General features: G+C 43.4%; 1 protein-coding gene across 1 annotated transcript; it reads right to left on the bottom strand.

Annotated features, from left to right (window-relative positions):
• Positions 1–720: 720 nt before the first annotated feature.
• On the bottom strand, positions 721–27182 carry GCA (grancalcin). The gene is made up of 8 exons (XM_088474823.1): positions 26975–27182; positions 16570–16704; positions 15755–15824; positions 13774–13817; positions 12273–12420; positions 11022–11135; positions 9108–9166; positions 721–1862 (listed from the first exon to the last, which is right to left on the bottom strand). Exons 1-8 carry the CDS (start codon positions 26996–26998, stop codon positions 1836–1838), a joined length of 621 nt encoding a protein of 206 aa, XP_088330949.1. The 5' UTR covers positions 26999–27182; the 3' UTR covers positions 721–1835.
• Positions 27183–27552: the final 370 nt, after the last annotated feature.

The raw sequence follows: 27552 nt of genomic DNA, 5'->3' as shown, positions 1-27552 counted from the left end.
AGATATAGATATGGACCCAGTGCATTCTGGGACCGGAAAGAGTTGACCATTTGGTCCCGGGTTTCCTCCAAACCACATATTTGAAGGTAGTTCCTGTGGACCCGGAAGAATAAATTAAACCTAACTAAAAGCTAGGAGCTAGCTAGTGCCTTAATCCAAGGCACTAAAATCAAGACTGAAGTTCTAGTGAAAGGAGAGGTATATAGGGGTAGGAGCCAGTCTTAGTTAGTGCCCGACTCTACACCTCACTATGCATAACCCAGAAGTAATGGCATGCCCCAGGGGATGGATGAAAAAGGAATTGCCTATTTGGTCTTGGTTCACATTTATCAAGCAAGCATAGTCATAAGCCTTAAAAAATGTTTAACATTTTTTTTATTTATTCTGGAGCTTGTAATTCGCCTTATATTGTGGTTGCAGCTGTTGGGTATTTAATTAAATCACTTCCTTTGGGCACGCTGTTCCATTTACTTAATAATTGCTTATCAAATAACCTAGCACAGATGTACACTCTACCCAGGATTGAGGAAAGACCAAGCTATAATAATAATTGCTTAGCACATAACCTAAGTGGCATATCTGGTACATGACTACCGTTACTACTATTCATCACAAGGTAAGCGGATCTCGCTATTACTTACTATAAAAGCAAGCACCTGTTCAAAAAAATAAAATAAAAATGTAAATATATTAAAAATTCTAAGAGTTTTGAAACATGAATATCTGGAATAATTTATTTCTTTAATAATCGCATTCATTTATTGTAGAAAGGAGTCATAACAATGGTTTAAATAATTTAAGCCATACATTACAATACAGAGTGATAAATTCCCTTAAAAAAAAAAAAAAAAAATCTACAGTTTGTCATAAGTGATAAAGCACTGGGAGGCTATGAAATGCACATTTCTTCTATCTATGGAAGGCCAAGATACAAGTTCCAGTGAACAGTTAATGGCACCAAGTTTTAAACAGCCGATTACACTTTTGCATTATGTTATAACTGAACAGGTCAGAAGAGGTCTATGTCCAAGGTTAATTCAAATACAAAAAAGTACTCAACTTCACTAGCTTTGTTTCTACAAACTATAAGCGTAGAAAGAGGAAAACAAAGTCAAATTTTTGCTCAAACAGAAGATAGTTAAACTTTCTTGCAAAAACACCTCTGAAAAAAAAAGAAAAAAAAGTCTATAGATTAAAAAAAAAAGTAATTGAAGTTTGGCAAAATACTAAGCGATTTAAGTAGATGAGGCAGAATATTTTATTTACGTTTATATTGTAAACCTGCCTTGTGAAGCCTCATTTATTAGATTATAAAAAAAGGTAATTACATTTTTATGTATTAACCCACAAAACTGAAAACCATGCATTAATGCAAGCTAAATTAATTTTAAATTCTGCTAGAAAATGGCAAAGTGTCAAAAGCTCATAAAACTACATTGTAGGATTAGGCATCAATTTGTTATTAATGCCCAATGTTTGCTATAATCCCAAATAGATCCCACAGCATGCACGAGCCAAAGTGTAAGGTCAAAAAAGAAAAAAGTTGCAAGAATGTAAATTTTTAACATTCCGACATTGTTGCTTATAAAAACAAAAACACCTGCATGGTTTATAATTTTACAGAAACTCTTGTGCCGTAGTATACAAAGAATATAAAAATAACTTAATGTATTGAGCCTGTGTACTACAGTCAAAGTATATCAACTGACTAAAAACGGAAATTTGAAATGATACAACAAGGTGGATTCGCAGCAGGGTCACTTGGGTCCTTCCTAGTAGAATTCACATGTTGGGTTGTAATGCCATTCTTCATTATTTGATTGGCGTCAGGAAATTCAGATTGACATGGTGCACTGCAAGAACTTCCCATGAGAAAAAAAAAAAAAATGTCAAATGTTTTATTTTTTAGAAGAGAAGCGATTTACCTACGTACGTGTTACACACGTTGAGTCTCCCATATCCAAATATTCCAAAATACGGAATATTCCGAAATACAGAATTTTTTGGCTTGACTGAGAAAATGAAAACTTTGCTTTTTGATGGTTCAATGTACACAAACTTTGTTTAAAGGCACACATTTAAAATATTGTATACAATTACCTTCAGATTGTGTGCATAGGGTGTATATGAAAAAAATTTCATGTATGTACACAAACTGTTTGAGCCACAAAATTATTGAAAATATTGTATAAAATTACCTGCAGGCTGTGTGTATAAAGGTGCATATAACAAATGCATTCTGTGTGTATATTTGGGTCCCATTCACAAGATATTTCATTATGATATGCAAATATTCCATAATACGGAATATTCCGTTATCCAAAATACCCCTGGTCCCAAGCATTTTGGATAATAGAGAGATAGAGATAGATACACACATACATTAACATTAATATGCAGCTATCAGAGCTGGTTCACAATGGCTAAAAAAGATTCTGGCAGTATATGTGGTAACTTTGCATCTGTAACAAACCATGTTGAATGCAATGGGAGCATAGCTTTTTTTGCATGCAGGGTAAAACAAGAGATATGGTAAGAACTTACCTTTGTTATCTCTGTTTCTACAAAGTCCATAGGGTCCACAGGGTTGACCTTGGGCACCACGCAGTTAAAGCTTTAGCTGCTCCTAGGATGCACTTGGGTCCGTCCTCCTCTATACCGCACCCCCGAGCCACAGGCACCTCAGTTGGTAAGCAGCCAAGGCCGGAGGAGGAGACTAAACAGAGAGAAGGAAGACTGGAACACAAGAAACCATACTCACAGAAATGGGAGACGGAGAACCGGTGACCTGCAACACAGCCCATTTGAAGCCAGGTGCGTCAGGGCGGGCTCCCTGTGGACCCTATGGACTTCGTAGAAACAGAGATAACAAAAGGTAAGTTCTTACCATATCTCTTGTTTTCTACTTCAGGGTCCATAGGGGGTCCACAGGGTTGACCTTGGGGATGTCCCAAAGCAGTTCAACTAAGGGCGTGGACGCTCCTGTGCAGAAAGGAGAATCCTGCGCCCGAAGGATGTATCCTGAGTTGCAAAAGGTGTCAAAAGGATAAAACCTCAAAAAGGTAAGAATGAAAGGAAGACCAAGTGGCTGCCTTGCACAGCTGAACAGCGGAGGCACCACGTCTAGCAGCCCAAGAGGGACCCATAGACCGAGTGGAATGAGCCTTAACAGAGGCTGGAACAGGTAAACGTTCCTGTATATAAGCCTCCCTAATAGAACAAAGCCAACAGGCTAAAGTTTGTTTGTTGGCAGGTCACCCCCTCTTATGAAAACAAAAGAGGACAAACCGAATCGGACCCTCTAACAGAAGCATTCCGATCAACAAATTCTGAGAGCACGGACAACGTCCAATGAAGCATCGCCAGCTGTATGATCAGGGGACTGAAAAGCTGGCACCACCAGTTCCTGATTGATGTGGAACTTAGAGACAACTTTAGGCAAAAACTCAGGACGAGTGCGAAGCACTGCTCTGTCCTGGTGCAAAATTAAGAAGGGGGGACTACACGTCAGACAGTGTAGCGATTCTACGTTGGAACCACACAGACAGAGCCGATACATGAACCTTCAGGGAAGCAAGACGTAAGCCCAGGTCAAGAGACCTGACTGCAGAAATGCCAAAATCCTAGAAACCCTGAGGATTAAAGTTTCTGGACTCACACCATTGAAAGTAAGTGTGCCACACTCTGTGGTAAATCCGTGCAGAGGCAGGTTTACGCGCCGTCAGCATGGTACTGATGACAGAGCTTGAAAAGCCCCGGGACCTTAAGACGGCTGTCTCAAGAGCCACGCCGTCAAAGACAGCCGACCCAGATCTGGGTAAAGGCAAGGCCCCTGAGACAGCAGGTCCCGACGCTGAGGCAGAAGGAACGGGGCATCTACGGACAAGCTCCTGAGATCGGAGTACCAAGGACGTCTGGGCCACGCTGGAGCCACCAGCAAACTTTCCCCCATCAGGTTTGATTTTTGCTAGTACCCGAGGTAGCAGGGAGATCAGAGGGAACAGTTACGCTAGGTGAAATGTCCATTTCACCGACAGCACGTCCACCAGGCTTGCACCTGCGTCCCTTGACCTTGAGCCGTACACGGGTAACTTGTAATTGTGATGGGAGGTCATGAGGTCCAACTCAGGCAGTCCCCATTTGTCCAGGAGAAGTTGAAACACCTCTGGGTGAAGCGGCCATTCCCCGGGATGCACGTAGTGACGGCTGAGGAAGTCTGCCTCCCAATTGAGGACTCCCGGGATGAAGACTGCCGAGATTGCTGGAAGGTGGCACTCCGCCCAAGCCAGGATCTGAGATACCTCCCACATCGCAGCTCGACTGCGAGTTCCTCCCTGGTGATTGGGAGGTGGTGTTGTCGGATTGCACCTGAACTGTCCTTCCGTGAAGAGTGGCGCCTGACGACAGAGCCCTGTACACGGCCCGCAGTTCCAGCACGTTGATGGGAAGAACTGCTTCCTCCGCAGACCAACGGCCCTGAAGGGACAACGAGCCGGTCACTGCCCCCCAACCTCGGAAACTGGCATCTGTTGTGAGAAGAACCCAGTCCGGTATCCAAGGGCGACCCTCGATGAGATGAGCTGGCTGTAGCCACCAACCTAGAGACTGGCGCACTTCCGAGGACAAGACCAGAGTCTGGGATCGGATCCGGTGAGGTAACCCGTTCCATTCCGATAGAATCTGCCCCTGCAGGGGCCTGGAATGGAACTGGGCAAATTCCACCATGTCGAATGCCGACACCATGGATCCTAGGACTCTCATGGCCGAGTGGACCGACACCCTGGCACTGCTCAGGCAACTGTGTATCCACAGTTGTAGGGAGGACACCTTTTCCGGAGTCAGGAAAATCCTTTGCTGACGAGAATCCAGAAGGGCTCCCAAATGAACCATCCGTTGTGATGGGATCAGAGAGGATTTCTTCCAATTTATCAACCACCCGTGTGCCTGAAGACAAGCAATGGTCAGGTGGAGATGTCGAAGAAGTAACTCCGGGGAGCTCGCCAGCAGAAGAAGATCGTCCAGATACGGCAGCAGCCATATACCCTGGCCCCGAAGTTGGGCCATAATAGCCATCACCTTGGTGAACACCCTCGGAGCCGTGGAAAGGCCAAAAGGCAACGCCCGAAATTGGTAGTGATAGCAAACCTCAGATACCGCTGGTGTGCAGGTGCTATGGGCACGTGGAGATAGGCATCCTGGATATCCAGGGAGACCATGTAATCCCCAGGTTTCATTGCCAGAATGATGGAACGTAATGTTTCCATCCTGAATTTGGGAAGCCTGAGGTATGTGTTCAGAGACTTCAAATTCAGGATAGGACGATGAGAACCATTGGGCTCCTGTACCAGAAAGAGTAGAATAGTACCCCGTCCCGCGTTGAGACTGCGGAACGGGAACAATGGCTTGTAGCAAGGATTCTATAGCTACCCGAATCTGGGAAGCTTTGGTCTTGTCCAGAGAAGGACTCGTGCAAAAAAAAAAACTGGTGGGGCGGCCTGAGCCGGAAAGACAGGGCGTACCACTGAGAAACGCCTTCTCGAATCCTGCCATCTGTGGTGGTATTGTGACAGCATTGGGCGAATTGGAGAAGTCGGCCTCCCACTCTGAGGTCCCCCAGAGGGAGGCCCGTCCCATCAGGCAGTAGGTTTATCCTCCTGCTTGGAAGAGGGCGCCGAACACTCCATGCCTGTTTCTTGGGCTTGGGTGCGGCCTTGGTCGCTGAATGTCTCGGGAAGGACTGACCCTTGGCCTTACCTTGAACCCGAAAGGACCGAAAGGCAGAGCGCCTTACCTTGGTCGGCGCTGAAGCCGAAGGAAAGAAGGCCGACTTGGATTTAGCCATAGTATCTACTATCTTGTCCAAGTCCGGACCAAATAGTAACTCTCCATTAAAAGGCAAGGCCTCCAGACCCTTTTTAGAGTCCATATCTGCTCGCCAAGACCCCACAAGGACAGACGAGCAGACACAGCTGCAGCCGAAACCCTAGAGGTCAGCAGGCTAGCATCCAACGACGCTTCCCCTATATAGGAAGCAGCATCCCTCATTTGCCCAATTAATACTCTCTGGATATCCGGAGCATCTTCTGGAAATGAATCCTCCAAAGCGTTAGCCCAGCTCTCAATGGCTTTAGCCACCCACGAGATGGCCATGGACGGGCGCGCCACCGCCCCCGAAAGGGAGTAAATGGGTTTCAAACAGATCTCTACCTTCCTGTCCGTGGGGTCCTTTAAGGAGGAGATAGACGGCAACGGTAGCGTAGCGCTCTTAATCAAACGGGTGCATGGGAATCCACCGCTGGTGGGATCTCCCACTTCCTGCAATTAGCTTCAGGAAAAGGGTAATTAGATGCCAACCTCTTTTGAGGCTGGAATCTCTTACTGGGCATCTGCCAGGCCCCCGCCATATGATCTGTCAACTGGTCAGACAAGGGAAAGACACTCGAAGTTACCTTGGTCTTTTTAAAATTAGGGTACTTAGACTTAGGGGCCGGTGAATCATCCTCTATATTCAGGATAGCCCGCACCGCCCTAACCAATGCCAGCACATTTATGGAGGACTTAGTCTCCATCTCCTGGGCCATGGCGTCTGAGTCAGAGTCCAGGTGGACTTCTCAGTCATCTGACGACACATCCAAGTCCGACAGCTGCGCCGTCAGAGAACTCACTATGGGACGCTTGGACGCCTTAGAGGGCAAATCACTCTGCAACATCGACTGAAAAGCCGAAGATGAGGCAGCCAAACTCTGTACAGAGTTAGAGAGGACATCCACCCATGGTGGAGGAGCCGCTTGAGGCAAACCCAGAAAAGGCACCGCAGACTGCTGCGTCACACGGGGGGACTGGACATCCACAGGTAACCCCGCATAAGGACCCACAGTCTGAGACCCGGGGGGAGACTGCAATAATTGCGGAATACCCGGGGGATGCTAGGCTGGGGGCAACGCCCTGATAGGTACTGCAGGCGGAACGGCTAAACGGTCCACAATTGACGCCAGCACCTGTGAAAACATCGCCCAAGGAGGATCCTGCGACATAGGGGGTTTAGAGGGGCCAGGTACCACCTGGCACCACCCGCACAGACCATCCTGAGGTAGTTCCTCCCTATTCACTCCTGCAGAACAGCGTCTGCAGGAAAGCAACACAGGAGCCACGAAGTGCTCAATTTCCTCGTCAGACATGACACAATAAATATGCAATAAATCTGTATCACAAGGAAGAGATGTTATAACACCAGCGCACTCACAAGTATGCAACACAAACAGTCCACGATATGGCACTGAGTAGCATACAACTATGTGACAGACCTCACAAATACTTGATTTATATACGTGAGGTCCACAGAAAAGCCCTTCCCACACACACCTATCGGGCCGTAGGAGAAGAAAAGGGACAGGTATAAGCTGACAGTAAGTAGAAAAAGCACAGACAGGCAGCACTAGCAATAGTCACATACAATGCAGAGGATATGTTATATATACTCACTGCACCTTTACACTACAATCAACCTCCCAGATTCAGTGTCTGGGAGGGCTATAGCGCTGTGTACTCACAGGGGAGAGGTACGCAGGGGGACCGGGTCAGCACTGCCTGGGAGATCTACTGCGTTGATGCCAATAGAAGATGGCCGCCAGAGAGCTCTGAGGAGGAGTGGCCACAGTAGGAGCAGCTCAGCGATGCCAGCACACGAGAGTAGGCGCGCTGAGCTGAGGGGAGGAGCCGCTAAACCAGGGTAGTGGTTAGTGTTTAACCCCAGGGATGCCGGTTCCCTTCCGGTCCTTACACCCTGGTGGTCCAGCGGTCACGTAGGGTATTCCTGTATTCCAGAGACTGGCGGCAATACACTGCATTTTCCCCACGAGCAGCGGAAGCAGCGCTGCTCGCGGCTTACCTTGTCCCTGTGAGCCCGGCAACAGTCAGTGGGAGGTTCCGGAGCCACGCTAGTACTGACTCCGGGGTCCCGCTGCGATCCCCAGATCAGTACTGGCGTCACAGCGCCAGCGGGGATGTTGGAGCGGCAGCTTGGACGTCCAGATGGACAGTCTGATGCTGCCGCTCTGAAGATAGAAAAAAAAATAAAAAAAATAAGCTCAGCGACTGCTACTGCAGCCCCACTGCGCCAGGGTGACCCGACTCCGGCCGGGCACCAACTAAAACTGAGGTGCCTGTGGCTCGGGGTATAGAGGAGGACGGACCCAAGTGCATCCTGGGAGCAGCTAAAGCTTTAACTGCGTGGTGCCAGTCGTGGATCCAGATCCAGCTATACCCCAAGGTCAACCATGTGGACCCCCCTATGGACCCTGAAGTAGAAATATTGGCTGCTTTTGCATGTAGCCCACAAATTATGAACAGTTAATTTTACACTTCTGTATAGATTTAAGATTGTACACTCCCCTCTCCAAGCTAATTCTCTACACATTTTAAATCTGCCCCATCTGCAGTGAAACATGGTTTTGCCAAGGTGCCAAGTTATTTGCTTTTTTATTTTGCTTACTACCAACTCAGGATGAGCCCAAATATCATGTCTCCCAACATGACCAAATGTAGGAGGGACAACATGCTCTGTTCCTAGACTTCCCAGGCGACGGCAATCATTAAGGAGGAAGTCCAGGAACAGAGCACTTTGTCCCTCCTGGAATGGGTGCAGTCATCAGGACAGCAACATCAGATGCACAGTACACATGGTATCGTCTACTGTGCATCTGATGGACCCGTCATCAGGACAGCAACATGTGACTTCTATTATGGTGATGTTAAAGAATTCAATAAAGATGTGATTTTAATGTTTTCATCTACCTGGTGAGTGCTCTTTTTTTCTATTTCTGCATATATGGATACCTACGTGGATTTCTTAAGGAGCACACCCGTGATTGTCTCTACAACATAAGCAGTGATAGAAATATAATATCTATCTATCCACACAAGTCTCAAGCATTTTATTAAAACTGGCCTGCAGATCTAGAAAAGGAATAGATTGTGCTGAGTTACACAAAAAAAAAAAATTACCATTTTGGCAATTGTTCCTTTATGCTCGAGTCCCAGCCTCACATGCCAACATCAATAACACTTCACAAAGATGTACACAGCAAATCCGCTTAGTAGATACTTACATCATCATACACAAAGTTGACATATCCTTGCTGCATGCCATCTCTTCGCCGAAAGGCATCTGCGTTAAGAAGAAAGTTGTGCATAAAACCAAAATCATTTCTCAAAATCATGCCAGGGGAGGCACCATGTGGCACTCCAGCTGCTGTGGCACTACACAGCCAAGTTACCTACTACAAAAACATGAGAGCTTTAACCAAGCATCAGAATAAGGAATTACTATATAAAAATGATCATATCTGTATTCTAATGGTTTCTTCTGGGACATTTGCGAGTTTTGACTTGTTTTGTTTGAATGCTGAAATACCAACTAATTACCAATTTTGTATACTTTGATTTTGGTCTTCCGAATAAAAAACAGAAGACTTAAAATTAACTCTAGTTGGAACAAAAAGGTTTTGCCACCCCAGATTATACTGGAAAACAATTTACACTAGCAGAAAGAAAATATCTCACCAAAAATAGACTTAGGTTTTCAGTGACCAGAGACCCCATCTGTATTGTACCCATGGAACAATACACTGCGCCGTCTATACACACTGCGTGATACAGCAGACGTCACAATAGGTCGTTCCATGCTGCATTTAGCAGCATGGCATCGCTCATGGCAGCGTCCCATCTGCTGTGCAGTACAATAGATGAGAATGCGATGAATGACCCACGGGCACGTGGAATCTGGCGTACACGCTATGCATGACAAACTATCGTAGTCACTGGTGGAACAAGGGGTGTTGGTTTGCCTGGCGCTCACTCGGATGCTACTTGTGGTGCCTGGTAGGGCTGCAAAGGTTCTAAAAGGGAGAACCCTCTGTTCTCTCCCTAAATTTGTCTATAATAAAGGTTTGTATGTATTCACATACATCATAGAACTGCGTCTGTAAGTGTTAAAGTTTTGGGTCAACAGTGATAGTAGGTGCTCTACACTGAAATGATAGCCCAAAGCTATGTTGGTAAGAGAAAATAATAATTCTATTGTGAAAATAATAATAGGAGAAAAAATAAAAATATATTTATATATATATATATATATATATATATATATATATATATATATATATATATATATATATATATATATATATATATATATATACATACACACACACACATAAACTCTCCTGTATACAATGTATTGTATAGACCTTATTAGTGTAGGTCGGTAGAGAAAATGTTAGTTCTAATATATAAGGTGTAACCCCACTTACAAAGGGAGTGCAGGTGGGATGCACGTTCCTTATGTGTAGTTGATTGGCAGGAGGGGAAATTAGATGAGGGAGCTACAGGAGACAGCATCAGGTCTCTTTGGGCTGCCCCATGTAATCTGTCTGTCTCCCTTAGATTGTAAGCTCCTAGGAGCAGAGTTCTCCTCCCCACTGTCTCACAGCCTTCTTCTCTAGCACTTCTATGACAGCCTTCACATTTCCAGCTGTATTGTGTATGGAGAATTGTTGCTAATTGTTACTTGTGCCCTGTTTATAATTTGGGTAATGTAATGTTCTGTGTACCCTTTACTGTATGCACGGCGCTGCGTACCACTTGTGGCAATCATAATAGTAGTGGCTCGTGGTGTAGGGTTCCATCTGACTCTTGCTTCATTCAGTTATCAGCAGTCTATGCTATATGCAGACCTCTGAGCCATTTATTCATAATGGTTATAGTTTATTTGGGCATTGACTGAAGCGATATATTTGGGTGACCAATCAGTATGTTACTAAAGATAAACCTACTTGAATGTCATGGTCACGAGACCAGACAGATACTGCATGCCAGTAATAAGGATTTTTTTTATTTATAGCGGTTCTGCATGCTACTTTTAACTCACTGGCCAGATACGGAATCCTTATACACCTATATCGGGGTTCCCATGAACTGCTAAGACTTAAGTATATTGCATCTGAAGCACATAAATAGATTACCTGTTAAAGCACGAAGCTTCACACAGCATGCAACATAGTCGTCAAAGTATATCCTGCCGTTCTTACTGTAACGCTTCAGTACTGCATTCAAAGTTTGTGGGTTTAATCTGTAACCTAGAAAAATGGAAAAAGTAACAAATTACACATGCAGATTTCCATGGGCATTAGAGATGTCAGCTCGCGACAAATCGTCTCAATGCTTGGGTAAAGCTGCTGCCATCGCATAGCCGATTGAGTGCACCTTCTCCATGCACAACATTGAATTTCAAACCATTGAAGCTTTACTTGCCCATGACGAATCACAAGGTGCACTGTTGAATCACTATATAGGAGTCTGTGCTGAGATCTGTAGTTTACTCTGAAGAATGCCTGCTTTATACAACGACCACAAAATGATGAACCAGAATTCCTATTCCAGGCGTCCAGTGCGAGAAAAAGGCTTGCGATGTCTGGTAATGAAGGCCAATAAACGCCATCCCCACCATTTCATTCTTTTACTGGACATTTTGGGGTGGAATGCAATGGTTTTTTGCTCGCCTGTAAGTAATGGACACCGGACAGAGCCATTTGTTTACTTATTGCGCTTGCTGTGCCCAAATGAACCGGGTTTAGACGCAGAGAGAATAAACCGGTCTAAAGTCCCGGTTAGAGTGCCAAGTGGTAGTTTGGCCGCCCAAAGGCCTGGCTTTTCACCGATTTGTGCTGGTCACCTCAGGAGGGAGCGAGCAGAAATCTGGATGCCTAGGGCATTTGTGCCAGTTAGAAGAAACAAGTGAATAGCTCACAGTGGGTGCTCATAAACAATTGAATTCCCCCCCTTTATATTTATTTTCTACATTGGGCCAAAAAAAAAAAGTTTATAAGAGGAAACGTAAATTTTATGCTTTGGGAAACCTGTGATGATCTGCTTAAATCATAATAGTGAAGATTAGTGAACACCAAAATGCTAAGGCTCTAAAAGATCACTATTACTACACATTACATGCCACTAAAAGCAAACTTAGCTGCAACTCCCATCATCCCAGACTAGTCTACCTGGGAGTCCCTTCTCTTCTGACCCTTGCCATGCACATAATGTGGCTCACCCTACTGCACAAAGATTTACATTGAAACGGTTTTACAAAGTCTTGCAGGTACTGTATAACACACAGTAGTTTATTAATAAAGGAGGTTTCCAAATGGATAAGTGACAAAGCAAGACATTCAGGAGCAGCCACTTACTTAATGTACACATGCATATAAATCACTTACCCATGGACATTATGGCCTGACTCATCTCAAGAGGCTCCACTGTGCCACTTCTGTCTTGATCAAATGCAGAGAAGTTTTGTTTCCAAGCGCTCAATGCAGCCCATAATTCTTTAAATTCATTGAACCCCATTTTGCCAGTATGATCCACCTGGTTTGATTTTGTTAAAGGAATTAAGACTTACTACTAAAGAGTATTTAAACAAATATTTCATTAGCAAACTCTAAGGTCACTGGTGCATTGTACACATGTTGTTGTATTACTGCTAGGCAGCACTGATATATCCTCCGACAGGACAGTTTTATAGCTGTGCTATATAAAAAAAAAAAACAACAGGTATAAGACAGCTCTGGGGAACCCTGGAATTTCCCAGGTGTCATAAGGTGGCCGTCCAAGCAGTAAGAGGAACACAACTCAGCTCTGCAGAAAAGCATCAGGTTACACATAACAGTAAGTGAAAGTAAGGCTGCTCTGTCAATCAGGCGAGTAATCACCATGTAATTAGAGACTATCCAGCAGCGTCCCCCATGTAAATTTATTCCATACTCAGACTTCATGGTAAGATTGTCGAAGTAGTCATATAGTTGTGTCAGGTAGATTCAGGGTGAATTTAGGTTCTCTCTACTGTTGCCCGAGAGCACATATGTAGCTCACAGCTGTATAAATTGCTAGCTATAAAGCAGCATAGAATAACCAAAACTCTATACCAGATCTATAGATAGTAAGGCATACATTGGGGGGGGGGGGGGGGGGCGCACGCAGGGAGGGTTCGATTGTTTAAAAAGCGGCCACAGTGAACAGTCTAAAGTGACAGGAGCTATTCAATAGGATGTGCCCATTATCTTTGCTTGTACTCTCCTGATACAGCAAGAAGAAAACTGCCAACAGTCAAGCTTTAAGGTGGGTACACACCTGAAAGTTCTGCAGATATATCTCCAGATGATCGTTGTTCATACATACTGAACCACCATCTGCTCGTGAGTCGCATTGCGCCCCCTTCCCCACGGCCTCTGCAGCAAGAGCAACTGTGCAGGCAGTCGGCTGACCTGTACACACAGCACAATGAGAGGATTTATCTGCCATCGGCTGTGCTGCACAGTCGACGCAATATGTCTGAACGACTACATTCACAGACATTTCGTGGCCGACGCACCCACAATATATTGGCCATTCAATTGAACAGCTGATACGTCAGCCAGTGTGTACCCAGCATTAGGGTGTAAAAAACACATTGCGCACAGTGCAATAGGGTTCAACATGCGCGATAAGTAATGGCCACTCACGGCACTCGCGCCCATTGCCAAAACAATTGAATAACGCCCATCCAGTGCCCAAAAGCAAATTAATTCCCCCCCCCATGGAGTTTTGTGATAACAGCTAGAGACTACCTGGTGCCAGTCCCTCATAATTGCTTCAGATAGAGGATGGGGTGGTTAAGAGTCAATGGGTCATTTTACAGCTTTTGTAATCAAGCTGTTAGACCAGCTGTTTAAGAAAGGATACATCCAACATGGCAATCATAATGCGGCATGTTTCCAGGCTGAAAGCTAGAATAGAAAGGAGGATAATTAATAGTTGATATATTAAAATTATCCAATGTTAGTTTGGTAACCGATATGGTTAGGAAAAATTTAAATAACCAAACGGAACTTACTACATTTTTCTTCACACTTACTGGCAGATTAGACAACCTAATCCAATTTACTGATTTAACATTTAAAGAAAGAAAAAAAAAAAAAAAAAAAAAAAAAGGGAATTTTCTCTGACAGAGTTTACCATCAAAAGCAGATCTGCATAGATGCAAGAATCTAATTTAATATTTCAATCTTCACAGTAAAAAGAAAAATTTTAGACAATAAGTCATTTCAAGCAAGATTTCTGACAAAAAAAAAAAAACCACCACAAGTTATTCACATGTAGAAAGTTAAAAAAATAAAAGTTCCCAGTGCCAAGGGAAAAAAGAAACAAACTAGTGTCTGCTGTGGGCAAAAACATCATTAGTTATCTGTAGAACATTTTTCATAAGTGACCTCCCCCACCCCAGAACCAATTATTAATAAAGATACCAATTCGCCATATACCAACAGAGCCACAGGGGATTTATACCAGGGCACCCATGGCTATAGATATTTTTACCATACTAGCATTAGAAGTTATTTTCTCCGGAAATAAAAGCCTTACGTGCTATGGCTGGACATGGCTGACGCAGCCTATTGGACAGTTGACAACACTACATCAAAAACATTCAAATTCTTGAACACACACCAAAAAACAATGGACATCAAAACTAGGCTTATTGCATTTTAAGAAGGTAATAGGAGGACAAAAATAAAATTGAGCAGACACCGAAACCAAGAAATTAAAATCTCCAACTATATAATAAAAAACAAACTTAATATGCAGTGATGCACAATAAAGTCTAGATTTCTTAATGCGCCAAATACCCACAGAGATTCTGCCGTTGCCTTGCACTAGCTTCTATGGTTTACAGCACAGGTTCTCAAACTCTGTCCTCAGGACTCCAAACAGTGCATGTTTTCCAGGTGTCCTCACAGAGTCGCAAGTGAAATAATTAGCTCAATCTGTGGTTCTTTTAAAATGTGTCAGTGAGTAATGAATACACCTGTGCACCTGCTAGGTTACCTGGAAAATGTGCACTGTGTGGGGTCCCGAGGACAGAGTTTGAGAATCACTGGTGTACACAAAGTGCCCTATAAACAAGAAAGGGTTATCACACCCTTATCCTAGAGAGAGACTATAATTAGAACTCATTGTGAGAGTCTTGCATGACTAGTTTAGCCTAGTATGTGGGCCTTGCAAATGCTTCAATCATGAACTAGACGAACAGCATTAAATAGATAAAATCCTGCTTGTTGTCATTCTAATTGCAGGTGCAGTCTATATGAGTTTAAGTACAAAAATATGTATACACACACAGACCATAGCATTACCTGTATGTTTTGAATACATTTAGGGCAATTAAATTGTTTTTTTGGGTGGTAATTAATGGGCGCCCAATGGAGCACTTAAACGGTTTGGGGCTCCTATTAATTATCGCGCTTGTGGCACACAAAAGCACAACTAAACTCATAAAGTATTGGTTAGGACGCCCACACATTTTTCGCACATTTCTGCTCGCCACTTCTTGCGGCTTTTAGCGCTTGATCAGAGCGACAATTGAATTGCTCCCTCGGGCGCCCATCACTGAATGGCACGCTAAAAAACAACCAAAACGCCCCCATTGTCTTTGCCATAAAGCTATATGCATTCTTAAGACCTCTCAAGCAGCCAAACTGTACCAACATGTCTATTATCCATTTACAGAACAAATGCCAGACTATGAACCACCAACATTATGGTAAACATACATGCGATTTTGTAAACCAGGTCATGGCCATATTAGGACTATATAATTAATACAAACTATATAACTTTGTACATCATGTATGCAGAACGGGGCACAGATTTTTTTTTTTTCACTTACGAGTATAGGACCCATGGATTCCAGCCTGTGTTAAACATCTCTGTAGTTCTTCAGCATCTACTTCACCATCCTATAGAACAACATTTATTTAACACAACACACAAAGTAGGGGGTAGATACCGAACAAGTACAGAATGAAGACTAATAATCAGTTTGGCAAAACAATAACAGATAAAAATAGGGATTGGCCAAAAGAAGAGGGCAACTGATAATGGCAAATATTCGTGAGGCACTAACACCTCCAAGACGGAAGAGTTTTTGTTTGCATGTGAAAGCTCACCATGATCTTTACACTGATTACATACCATTTCCTCTGACAAAAACTGTAGTTTCTATTACAAAAAAAAAAAAAGCAGATCTGTATGGTTCTGCAATACAGATACGTGAAGACTAACTTGGTATTTCAACTCTCCGTGATGTGCCTCCATAACGGAGCTCTGGATAATGAGCAAAGTTTGCTTACTGTAATAAGCAGTCGTTTGCACAACCAAACAGCACAGAGAACTGAGCTGCCCCTAATATGGAAAAGGGCAACTTAAAGAGGAACACAAACAAACAACACCCTCCTCACCTATCCCTCAATGTAAGACAGGTATACTGCTACAGCAGAAGTTTCTAGCAGGCTCAATGGGAAAGTAGTAACTAGGGCACCCCATACCTAACCCTCAGTATGGGACCTAAATACCACAAATCTGACAGCTCTAAATATAAACAGCATGTAAAAAAAAACAACAAAAAACAAAACAAAAAAACACACACACACACACACACACACACACGGCGATTGAGATCTGACGGCAGTTGCATACACATACCTGCCCAGCCACTGCAGTGAAGTACGCCCACATTGGATCACTTGTAGCATACTGGGTTTGTCCAAAGTAGCCACCATGTACATTTTGTGCCATGGCCTGCCCCATCATTTGCATTTGGGGATTCATGTTTCCAAACTGAGAATTAAGAAAAAAAAAAAAAAAAAAAGTCAAACATTACAAGTTTTCACACCAAAGTCAATCTATGTATCTTAACATAAGCAACTTTTAAATAAAAAGGTAGCACAGACCCACAAACAGCCTTTGGAACTATAAGAAAAGGGCAATCCTTGAAACTGCATTAAGAAATATATTACATTATTTGTTCCTAGCCTCTCATCCTCTTTTGCTGGGTGGACTAAGCAAAAATCTGAAAAAAAAAAATAAATAAATTTGAAAAATCGACAGTTTTTAGTGTTCCTGCGGTGCTCTTTTAAAATGGCAAAGTGTGCCCACTCCAGGGTCAGCTTATGCCCTGTACGGGAGTACATGCGCCTAAGGCGTGAGCAGAAAAACCCTGCCCGCACCTCGGCGCCCTGCTCCCGGTCTGGCGTGAACACAATGTTTGGGCACCCTAACGGGGACTTTGCACAGGTTTAACCACTTTACGAGTGATGTCCAGCTCCACATGAGAACAAATATATGAAGCTCTGTGCCAGCGTTACAGGAGAATGTATGTGCTAGATGTACTCGGGCATTTTTATACAGCCAATGAGGTAAATTCAATTAGGGGCAATGTGGTGCCATACATAAACATGAGTTATGGCTGCACACACACACGTATGTATCTCCATCCATTACGGTAGCTGCTACACTTTCCTGTGCACCTCTACAGTATAGCTGTGAGGCAAGATTGCCCAGTCCATAGATGCAACTAAACCTCATCCATTCTGTAATCACCTTCTACCTTAATTTCTGAAACCTTCTCTAGCATTGCCTTATCAGTCAGTACTCAATGCACCAGTTATGCTGGCCATACAGCTGCACGATTTCAGGCCGATTTTCGATGAGTCATAAAATGGATCTTGTGAAAATCGTGAATTATTATAAGATCCAATGCGTGCTCCCGCAGCTCCTATAATCGGATCTTATGGTCAGATGTGCAGCCCATATGTTCCATCGTAGCGTGTGCAGATCGTGCAGTTTATTTTGTTCATGCGATCCATCGTGCAGCAATACAAGTCATTTCAATGACAGTTTCCCTTATGAGGCTGTGAGACACAGGATCGATCTTACGACAGATCCTGTGCTAAGAAAAACAACAAACATGCTGCCGGGACTGCCAGGGAGCTCCGAGGAATCTAAGGGAAATTGTATGATGAATCAGATCTTATGCTGGTTGTGTAGGTGTATGGTCAGCTTTACACTGTTCTCCATCTCATTGTTCTACATCCACCCTAAAGATCTCTGCTTTACATATCTTTAGTATCAAATACAAGTTTCTCATCTTCACACACAGCACTCAACACTTCACAAATCTCAGGCCTCACCTAGGAAAGCTATCCCTCAGAGGACATAAAAAGCAAGTCAATTCACAAGGGAAAAACTGGATATGAGAAGACCGTCGCGAATACACTAATACTATAAAAGATATAGTTTGTGTAACATGATACAAGGCTTGGCAGCTCAGCCTAGGCCCCAGAAGCAAAACCTGAAGCCAACATGACCTGGTCCAAAGGTTTGAAAAATCGGTCAATAAAAGGCAAAGGGCCATAATTACAAACCCAACGGGACAAAAAGCATTTTCCTTCTTTGATTAAGACCCATCTCTCTAGTTCTTTTCAAGAGACCATTAGAGCTGATGCTGGGTGATCACTTTCTGAAAATCAGAAAGCCAATGAACAACATTCTATTATAAAACAAAATACGATTTAGATTTTAGACCTATGATTGCCAAATGACTGACTCGCGATAGACAAGTGTGCTCGTCTACGGATCATGCACAGTGCGAAAACCAGCAACATCCTTCCGCAAAACTGGTTTGCATTCAACTCTACAGCAGCTGGCATTATCTTACAAGAGGAATCTCATTTATTTAGTAATAATTGATAAAGTAGTCAACTTCTAAGACCACTAAACTAAGAAAAGCAAAACTTCTCATACTTGTATATAATTATCACAAGAAGTAGTAATACATAATCTATACAGGTTTGATAAAACAAGATTAATAACTTAACTAATCTGGTGGCAGATAGTAAAAGAACATCAATATGTAAATTATTAAACGTCCAATTCACTGAAGTATGTGTGCATAAGATAAGGAAGTCAATAAAAGCACCTTGCATACTGTACACTAGTATTTCCTCAATTTAGAAGAATGTATTCTTATGCATGAAACTGAAGGATATAGTAATCGGAAAAAAAAAAAAAAAAAAAAACACACATAAAAATGAATGAGTATGCGTGCACAATCAAAACAGCATAGATCTTGAAAAATAAGCCAGCCTAGAGTATTGCCATATAAACATACACAAAAAAAATAAAAATAAATAATGACCTTGCATAATATAGATAACAAAAAGAAGAAGTTTTGAGACCAGGGTTGGAAGAAAAAAACAAAAAAAACAAAGTTAAAGCATTAATGCAAACAAATAAAAATAAACGGATTTAATTTCGATCAAGTCAATTTGTACACAAGGTCAGATTATAGGTCAATACTTTTATTCATCTGTATTATTGTTTATTTACCCTGTTGACCATAAGCCTCACATTGTAATTGTCTTTGTTTGTACCATGTACATTTACTTTAAATTATTTTTAGTCAATAAAATGTATTTAATTTTGTTAAACTGTTTTACAAAACCCCAAAGAATTAAAATGGTGTAAACCAGTGGTTCCCAAACTTTTTAGAATCACTGTGCTGTAGAGTATCAGCATGTTTTCCACTGCACCAAGTTTCTTATTGAGAAATTCAGCAAAAATTAAATGAAATAAATTGTGTTTATAAGTCACCCTTAGGTTCAGTTATGTGGCGGTTTACAGGGCTGCGCTTCTTTTTGTCCACTATATTTTTGGATCTGCAGTCATTAGCACTGGTTTTGCCCATCATACTGACTACAAATCATTTTATTTGGTTCAGGACCACCAACCCGAGGCAGCCCTGCAAGCACCCTGAGGTGCCTAGTTAGGAACCACTGGTATAAAACAGAAAAAAACATAGGTTTTCCAACCTTGTTTGAAACCCATATGGTTCACAATGAATGTTAAAACAAAGAATAGTATTCAATTATATACTTAACATAGCATACAGTTTGGGGCCATTCTGTGCCAAATCAACAATTTTTGTTAAAATTTTACCTCACCAGCTCAGATTTTGTTCAAATTCGGTATATGGAGAGTATACATGTAGTTAAGAAAAATACAAAAATTTTATTTAAATATCTCATGCCGTTTCTAAAATATGGCTATGTAAAGTTTTCACAAATCTATCAAAAACGCACAACCAGCATATTTTCAAATTGCCATAGCAGCTATCCTAATTAAGAGAGATGGGAGTGGTGTCATTTTATTGTGTTTTATATGGCCTTTCCTGTGATATACAACACAATAGGCTTTGTGAGGAAAAAAACTTTCCAAATTCAAGCTGAAATTTTTGAACATGATTATCTCAAAAAGTGCGACAAAAAAAATAAAAAATAAAATGTATGGAAATAGTCTATAATGTTAAATGTTTTTCAATTTATAAAAAGGGGAGGAGAATGGGTTCGTAGTTAATAGTTTTAAACAGGAGTCGGCACTACATTTGAAAAAGTCAGGTCCTACTTTAAAATCCAATGATATGATGGAACAACTAAAATTATGGTGAATTGAACACAAAACACTGCTTAGCAAAAGGGCTATACAATCCTGCAAATATAGATTGCAACATGGGTGAATGTACATTTTGTCCTGGAGGTGCTGGGATATGTAGTATTCTAGAGGCTTTTTTGAATAAACTACCTTGCTTTAAACTTAATATTAACTATGAACCCATTATCCTCCTACTTTTAAATTTTGACAAACATTTAACATTAGTATAGACTATTTCCAGAAATGTTTTGAACTTTGTCAATGCACTTTGAGATAACCATGATGAAAAATTTCAGTTTGAATTTGGAAACATGTGTTGTATATCATAGGAAAGGGCATTAAAAAAAAAAAAAAAAAAAACACTGTAAAATGACAACTCCCACTTCTCTAGCTTAATTAGGAGAGTTGCTATGGCAGAATTATATATTTAAATATTTTGTATTTTTCTTAGACTACATATATACTCTCCATATAGCAAATTTGAACAAAATCTGAGCTGGCGAGCTAGAATCAGGGTGTTTATTTGACACGGAATGACCCTTTGTGATTAACAGAGCCATTTGGCTTCAACAAATATCGTACCCAATTGGACAGTCTGCTCTTCGGCCTAACCCACCTTCTGGATTGCTCTTGGATCCCACCGTACTCCCTACTGGAAAAGACTAAATCTGTGCACCAGCTCCTACCTTCATCAATAAGCCAATTGTCCAATTTTAAGCCACCTCAGACCTCCATTCCTCACAAGCGAGCTTGCATATCTCTCAAGTCTGCTGTAAGCTGCAGCACCAGTTCTAGCAACACTTCAAGGTGCATCAATTAGGTCTCCTTTATTACTCCTACATGCTTTAGATACCTTCCTGCCACTTTGATCGACCACCCAGCACCCACTTGCTAGCTGGATGTGGGAGGGTTGAATGAGGTAGCACGCCGATCCTACCTTCTCTGTCTTTACGCCCTCAGAACCATCTGCTACCACACCATATGGACCTTACGCTAAGAGCTCAAACACTCTACTCTGTACCTCTACTTTGCCAATTGCTTTCCATGTCTCTCCACATCGTCCCGTAACTGGATGTACATCCCAAACTAGATTGTCCTGTTGATCAAATGTTCCTTCTTCAGACCCTGCAAACTTCAACGAGCAGGTTCCGCTCTACATTATGTCTGTGCTATATTCATCTACCGCTGTCCGTATGTTCCTTCTCATGTCTGAAGCAGAACTTTTTCTGTATTTCACACAATTTGTTCTTTTTATCGCATCCATACATTATTCTGCTGAATTGTACTCATGTACCTGTAGGTAGGTCATATGTCAGCTGAGGAATTTAAATAAAACGGTAAAGATATGAATCATAGTGTTCCCGCTAGGATCAATTGCGGGCAGGTCGCCGATGACCGGGGGCACTAGCGCATGTGGCTGGTGAAGGGAGCACAGCCCCGACAACATCACTGTTGGGGGTGTTGTGGCCCCCTCAATGCCACTTTTGGTGGCGTGACGAGCCAGTGGCATCATTAATAGGGGTGTGCCCAGCACCTACAGAGGTGCTGGGCTTCCCTGAAGCTGTTCCTTAATGTTAAAAGATGCCGTTCGCATGCCACAGTATCTATTCACGCGGCGGAAGAACAGCAGCAGCCAGACTGTTAGCATGGCGCCGCTAAAAGGGGCAGGGTGCATTTTATCATTTAAAAATCAGGCAGGGCGCAACGCACTACTAACACAGCTAGCATGAACACTACATACAAGCGCTGTATGTTGGGAACAAGTTAATTCAGCAATCCGCTGTTCAGACAAATTTAGTTTAAAGATACATTAAGTTTTTCTAGGGATAATAAATAAGCCCAAAACAATGTATATAATATACCACCATGTATCTTAAAGAACAGGATTGCAAGTTTGATAGTCTCCATGTACATTACAGAAAACACACAAGTAATTTGTCAAAGACTCGGATGTTTCCCAACTTTCGATAGGGAATAAAGTTCTCAATGCAAAAATAAATGATATACCTTTTCTGCAAAGCTTCTGGAATAGTGGGAATGTGATGTAGGACTATTTTGGACAGTTTGCTGGCTATATTAGGTACGGTGCTATATTACCTACCAGCATACATCCCCACACACTATTTTGCGTGACTATAAGTTTGCTAGTTGCGTACCTTTGCTGAAATTGGTCAGGTCTTGGCCTAATTGAGCAGTGCAACAGGATTTGCTGTCGCTATAGAAATGCTAATATATACATAAGGGATTTGTTGTGTCCATTGGGTGCGAGTGATGCCACGTCAGGGTGTCTGCGAGCAGAAATGTGCTGAAAGTCAGGCATTTTTTGGCAGCGGGCCCAATAATTTAGACAGGTTTAGCCACTTTACGTGTCTAAGCTTGGTACATTTGGGGCACAAAACGTAATAGGGCACAATTAATTGGGTGCCCATCGACACAACAACTGAATATCACCCCGTCACTTTAGACAGGAGATCAAGTGCAAAAAAACAGTTGAATTCCCCATTGGATGCTCTCTAGGGTTATGAACTAAGCACTATCAGTCCATTACCCCAGTTTGGGTTTGTATTTTGTTTCCATCAGCAATAATACCATACTCAAAACTACTTATTACATTTTATGGACTATGCGACAAACAAGAGTTTTGATCTTATCCTTAAAAGCACATACACATGTACTGAGCAGCTGCACAGTTACTATACCCAGCTTTCTTCCACTACAGAATCTAGAGGAACCAGCTGCCCAGTAGACAGCTGGGTACAAGAACCAGGGGTGGTGATCTTAGATTACAGAGAGGAGGAGGAGTTCAGACCAATGGGTGGCACAGTGGGTACCATAGCTGCCCCTCTGTGCTAGGACAAGGGGTTTATTCTATCCAGGGAACCATCTATGCAGTTTATATGTCCTTCCCATTTTTGCATGATGTATGCAATGGATCTCAGCTCTTAACTAGCTGCTACTAATGGTCCTCGTTCAACAAATAAACTTCACCTCATAGTTCCAGTCTCTCTATTACCATCCCTCCATTCCCTGTGCACTAGATCTATTAATCTTCTCCTCCAACCTTCCTGCCATTATAGAAACCTGATGTACCTGATCTGGAACATTGCAATACTTTGATGGTAAAAAAAATAGCCCCCTGTAGCAAAGTATTAATAGGCACTGAGAATGTAATGATGTTTTAAAGTAATGCCCAAGACTGGCAATAGCAGCGATATATCTGCTATACACGACCTCCCAGAAACACACATCAGCTATGTATATTTAACATGCAGCCCCACTGCTACTGTGGAACTACACAACCCAGCATGTGTGCGATTGGTCCTTCCACCCACACCCCCCTTCTGGTGAACCAAATTTGCCAGTTCTTCATTACATGTGGCAGCAAACAGGACCATGGTTAGGGGAAAGAACATCTTACTAAAATATTATACATCGGTGCAGCTTTAATGCCAAGTACACGCTAGATATGTCATCCGATCCCGCGGATCGGAGCAACATATTGGGTACATAGTCTAGAACGTACCCATGATAAGCATGCTCCCGAGCGGGTCACTAGCGACATTGCCCTTCAGCCCTGCTGCAAGGCCGATGTCGCCAATGATGCCATGCTGCAGAATGCAGCATGACGTGGCTCCCCCCGTTGAACCCGGCATCGGCAAATGTGTATGCACTTGCCGCATGCCCAGTCATGCTGGGTACATATCTAATCAGCTTATGTGTATACTATGCTGTACTCCACAGAGTGTGTGTGACCAAACACCTTCACATTTAATTTCTAGCGGTGTGGCAACCTCAGATATAAAGACTATGGAAGTGAAAGACTGGTTATATAAATAACATCCTCTTTACCTTTTCAGAGCCTTGCATGTTGCTTTTCAAGGAAAGTTTAGGATTACCATAGTAAACATACTTGTTAAAAGCCTGCAGTAACCATATCAGTCAGGAGCACAATTACATCAAATTCACACTGTTCAAGAATGGTTGTATCGCCTTACAAATGGTAATTTGTGAGAAGATACCACCACTAGCCATGGACTACTTTATCTGACTTGGCAAACTAAGAGGGTCTATTTACTAAGCAGTTTAGGAGACAGAGTGAAAAGTGATAAGGTGCCAGCCAATCAGCTCCTAACAGCCATCTCACAGGCTGTGTTTGGGAAAAAAAAAAAAAAAAAAGAGAGAGACACAGTTGAGAGCCGATTGGCTGGCACCTTATCACTTTTCACGCTGTCTAACACCGCTTAGTAAATAGACCCCTAAGTGCAGCATGCTGGTTGTGTAACTATAATCACTAGACCAGAGTCTGGCAACCTAAGACGTCGGGGGCCGCACTGGGCTCCCTCTTACCTTCAAAAACACTGCACATTGCTCTAAATTTCAGTAGTAATTTCAAGTAATACGTGCAATCAATTAAAGAGACACCTGTCTTTAAAAATATAAATAGGCATTAGCATTCAGTCTAGGGTGGTCAGAGCAGCTATAAGAGAAGGGTACTTCTCTGCGTACGTGCCAAAAAAAGGGTGAGGTCAATAGGAAGGGGCATGTCCTTGAGACGCATAATGAAAATTACGCAGAACCCAGGGAATTACTGCAAACAAACAAAAAAAAAAGCCAATGAAGATAATCCACTATGTGGGCTGAGCTAATATTCAGACTATAAAGTCACTATAACAACGCTTTTATACCGAAAAGCTGGGTCTGACCCGGAGGTTGGAACAGGGTTCCAATCCGGAACAGACCCGGAATTTACCCAGCGCCGACCCCGGATATTCCCGAGTCGGCGCCATTCACACCGGAGCCGGATCTGCAGAGACATTATCTCCAAGCACCACTGATGCCAGCCAATCGGCAGGCATGTGGCACAATCCAGGTCACCCTGACATGGATCGCGCCATGTACACTGCAGGGTTTCACGGGTTATTCCAGTGTTAAATCCTGCAAGTTACCTGGGTTGGATTGCCACCTCTCCCCTTTCACACCAAGGAGCTACCCGGGTTAACCCTGCAATAACCTGGGTTTTAGGTCTGGTGTAAAATGGGTATTAGTCAGCCATGCCTTCATGATAGCACTAGTTCCTACTCATTTTATAGGTTGCATTCTCAGTAAGGTTATTGCAGTTGCCACTCAGTACAGGACACAGATACACATCAAATGCTGAAACCAGACACTGCATTTACACAATTCCATCATGCAATGTTTAGAAACTGGAAGGTGTCCTGGAAATTGAGTAATACCTTGCACTATTAAATCTTACACACCAAAAGCAGTTATGAAGCATGTTTATCAGAGGAACCATCAGCAAGTACAACACACGCTCCATCACAACCCCCAATTTACAAAACTCAATTCACCCCAATCAGATATGATTGAATAGAATGGTTTAGGGCCACACACCGACCACATCAGGTGCAGGCACAGCACCTAAGGACCAAAGTGATTGATCAGACTGTAGAGCGCAACTACTTTAGGCAGGGACCCACTGGATTTCAAACACCTCAAGTTCAGACTTTAGTGCCCCTACACACACCATGGGCCCTATTCAAGGTGGACACAGCTGCATTAGCGACCATCTTTTTGCTGCGGCCAATGGTCTCATTACGGAGATGCCCACCAGCTGCTGTACTAATCACTAAGCATATTACAACACCAAAGATTGCACTAGTCCTAAGTAGTTGTAGATTCTCCATCTGAACATGGCCACCTGTGTCAGTAAAACTGCAGTTTTAGACGCAGCTGCTGACCGCAACATGCCCATGTCTGCCTAACCAACCCCATCACCTCCCAGAAATGCCCACTGAAATCCATGGCTCTTGCATCCAAATTTGTTCTGTGTCTCCTCGCAGTAGCCATCGTGGCGCACGCACGGTGCAAGTCTTACACAAGCACAGTACTTCCATCATCGGCTTTACTGGCAGCAAGGGTGCACCTTCCAAATGTGAACACGCTGTTTAGAACGTGCACTATGTGAAGTCTCATGGCACCTTCTGACATAGCTGGATAAAACTGGCTTGAAGCACAAGCCACACACAGGCCATACCTCCCCCTCACATTCAGTGGCTCACTATGGCCAGGCGGAAATGCTAGCAGAAAGATTCTGTACTTGTGCAACCAGGCCATGTATGTCATGTGTCTACACCTATGCAACCAGGCCATGTATGTCATGTGTCTGCACCTATGCAACCAGGCCATGTATGCTGGATACTTACACATGTGTTAGTATAGCTCTAGAATTAAAAGCATCCTGTGACGGCTAATGAATGGATCTGACAATATTTGGTGGTACCCCAGCAGCAGCCTAGAAGCCTTGATCGCCCCCTGAGCAAGCTCCCACAATGCAATGGTCTTATACCATGTATGAAGCACACACATGCGGCGCTGATCATACAACGAACATGCATAGGGCGGATGATAACGTTAAACATAACAACCAGCAGCGAGAGCCCCAGGATGGGGAGTACACAGGGCCCGTAGGATGGTAGCATGGACACCGGGCTTGCTGGGCCCGAAGGGAGCATGGGGGGGGTGTCAGCGACACCTAATCAGGATCCACAACTGGTTTAAACCAGACCAGGTGGGGGCCAGCGATGCCTCCCAGACAGCAGCGCCCTACCATACTCACGCCTCCGTATCCTGGGTACGCCATGGTGAGAGCGGTGTGAGGAGGCGGCGGCGACGGGGGCTGGAGGAGGCGGGGAGCCGGCGTCCGTTATACACAGCGAGAGAGCAGCGATCTCCGTGTGTCCCGCTGAGAGCGTCTTACGTGCGCCAACTCCAATCTCGGAAGTGTGACCGACCAAACACAGCCCGCAGCCTGGAAGCGCTCGCCTCTGATTGGCCGGCTTCCACCCCCCTCCCTCACCAGGGCACCGCCCAACCTCAAGTGACGTCATCGCGAACGTTGACGTCTATCCTCTCAACGCCCTGCGACAGGAATGCGATTCCTCCTCCCGCGGCTTTCTGTCGCCTCCTCCTCCTGTTGATCTGCCGCTCTGTCTAACATCACACACACTGAGCACTGACACGTCGCGTTCCCGAATCCCTAGGACACAGGGCAGAGCTGGCAGCATGATCTCTGATATTGTTTGTTAGGAGGTCGGGTAACCGATGTATCAGTGTAGTCACTGACTAATACCGTCAGGTGTGGGGTTGCTGGTTTTAATAACCAATGCTGTCTAAAGATAGACTTATAGAGGGTTT

This window comes from Taudactylus pleione, unplaced genomic scaffold (genome assembly GCF_031769625.1).
Source record: "Taudactylus pleione unplaced genomic scaffold, aTauple2 ptg000156l, whole genome shotgun sequence".
In the NCBI taxonomy this organism is placed as follows: Eukaryota; Metazoa; Chordata; class Amphibia; order Anura; family Myobatrachidae; genus Taudactylus; species Taudactylus pleione.
Note: the sequence above shows the minus strand (reverse complement) of the source record. Positions and strands in the feature narration are given on the sequence as shown.

What these genes read in the sequence shown, in the direction of transcription:
- GCA (XM_088474823.1), bottom strand. Translation starts at nt 26,998, where the DNA reads ATGGCGTACCCAGGATACGGAGGC. An exon ending in TCACTGCAGTGGCTGGGCAG is followed by an intron (nt 15,825 to 16,569) that starts GTATGTGTATGC and finishes GTTGTTCTATAG; the next exon opens with GATGGTGAAGTAGATGCTGA. An exon ending in TTATGATTGCCATGTTGGAT is followed by an intron (nt 12,421 to 13,773) that starts GTATCCTTTCTT and finishes AAATCAAACCAG; the next exon opens with GTGGATCATACTGGCAAAAT.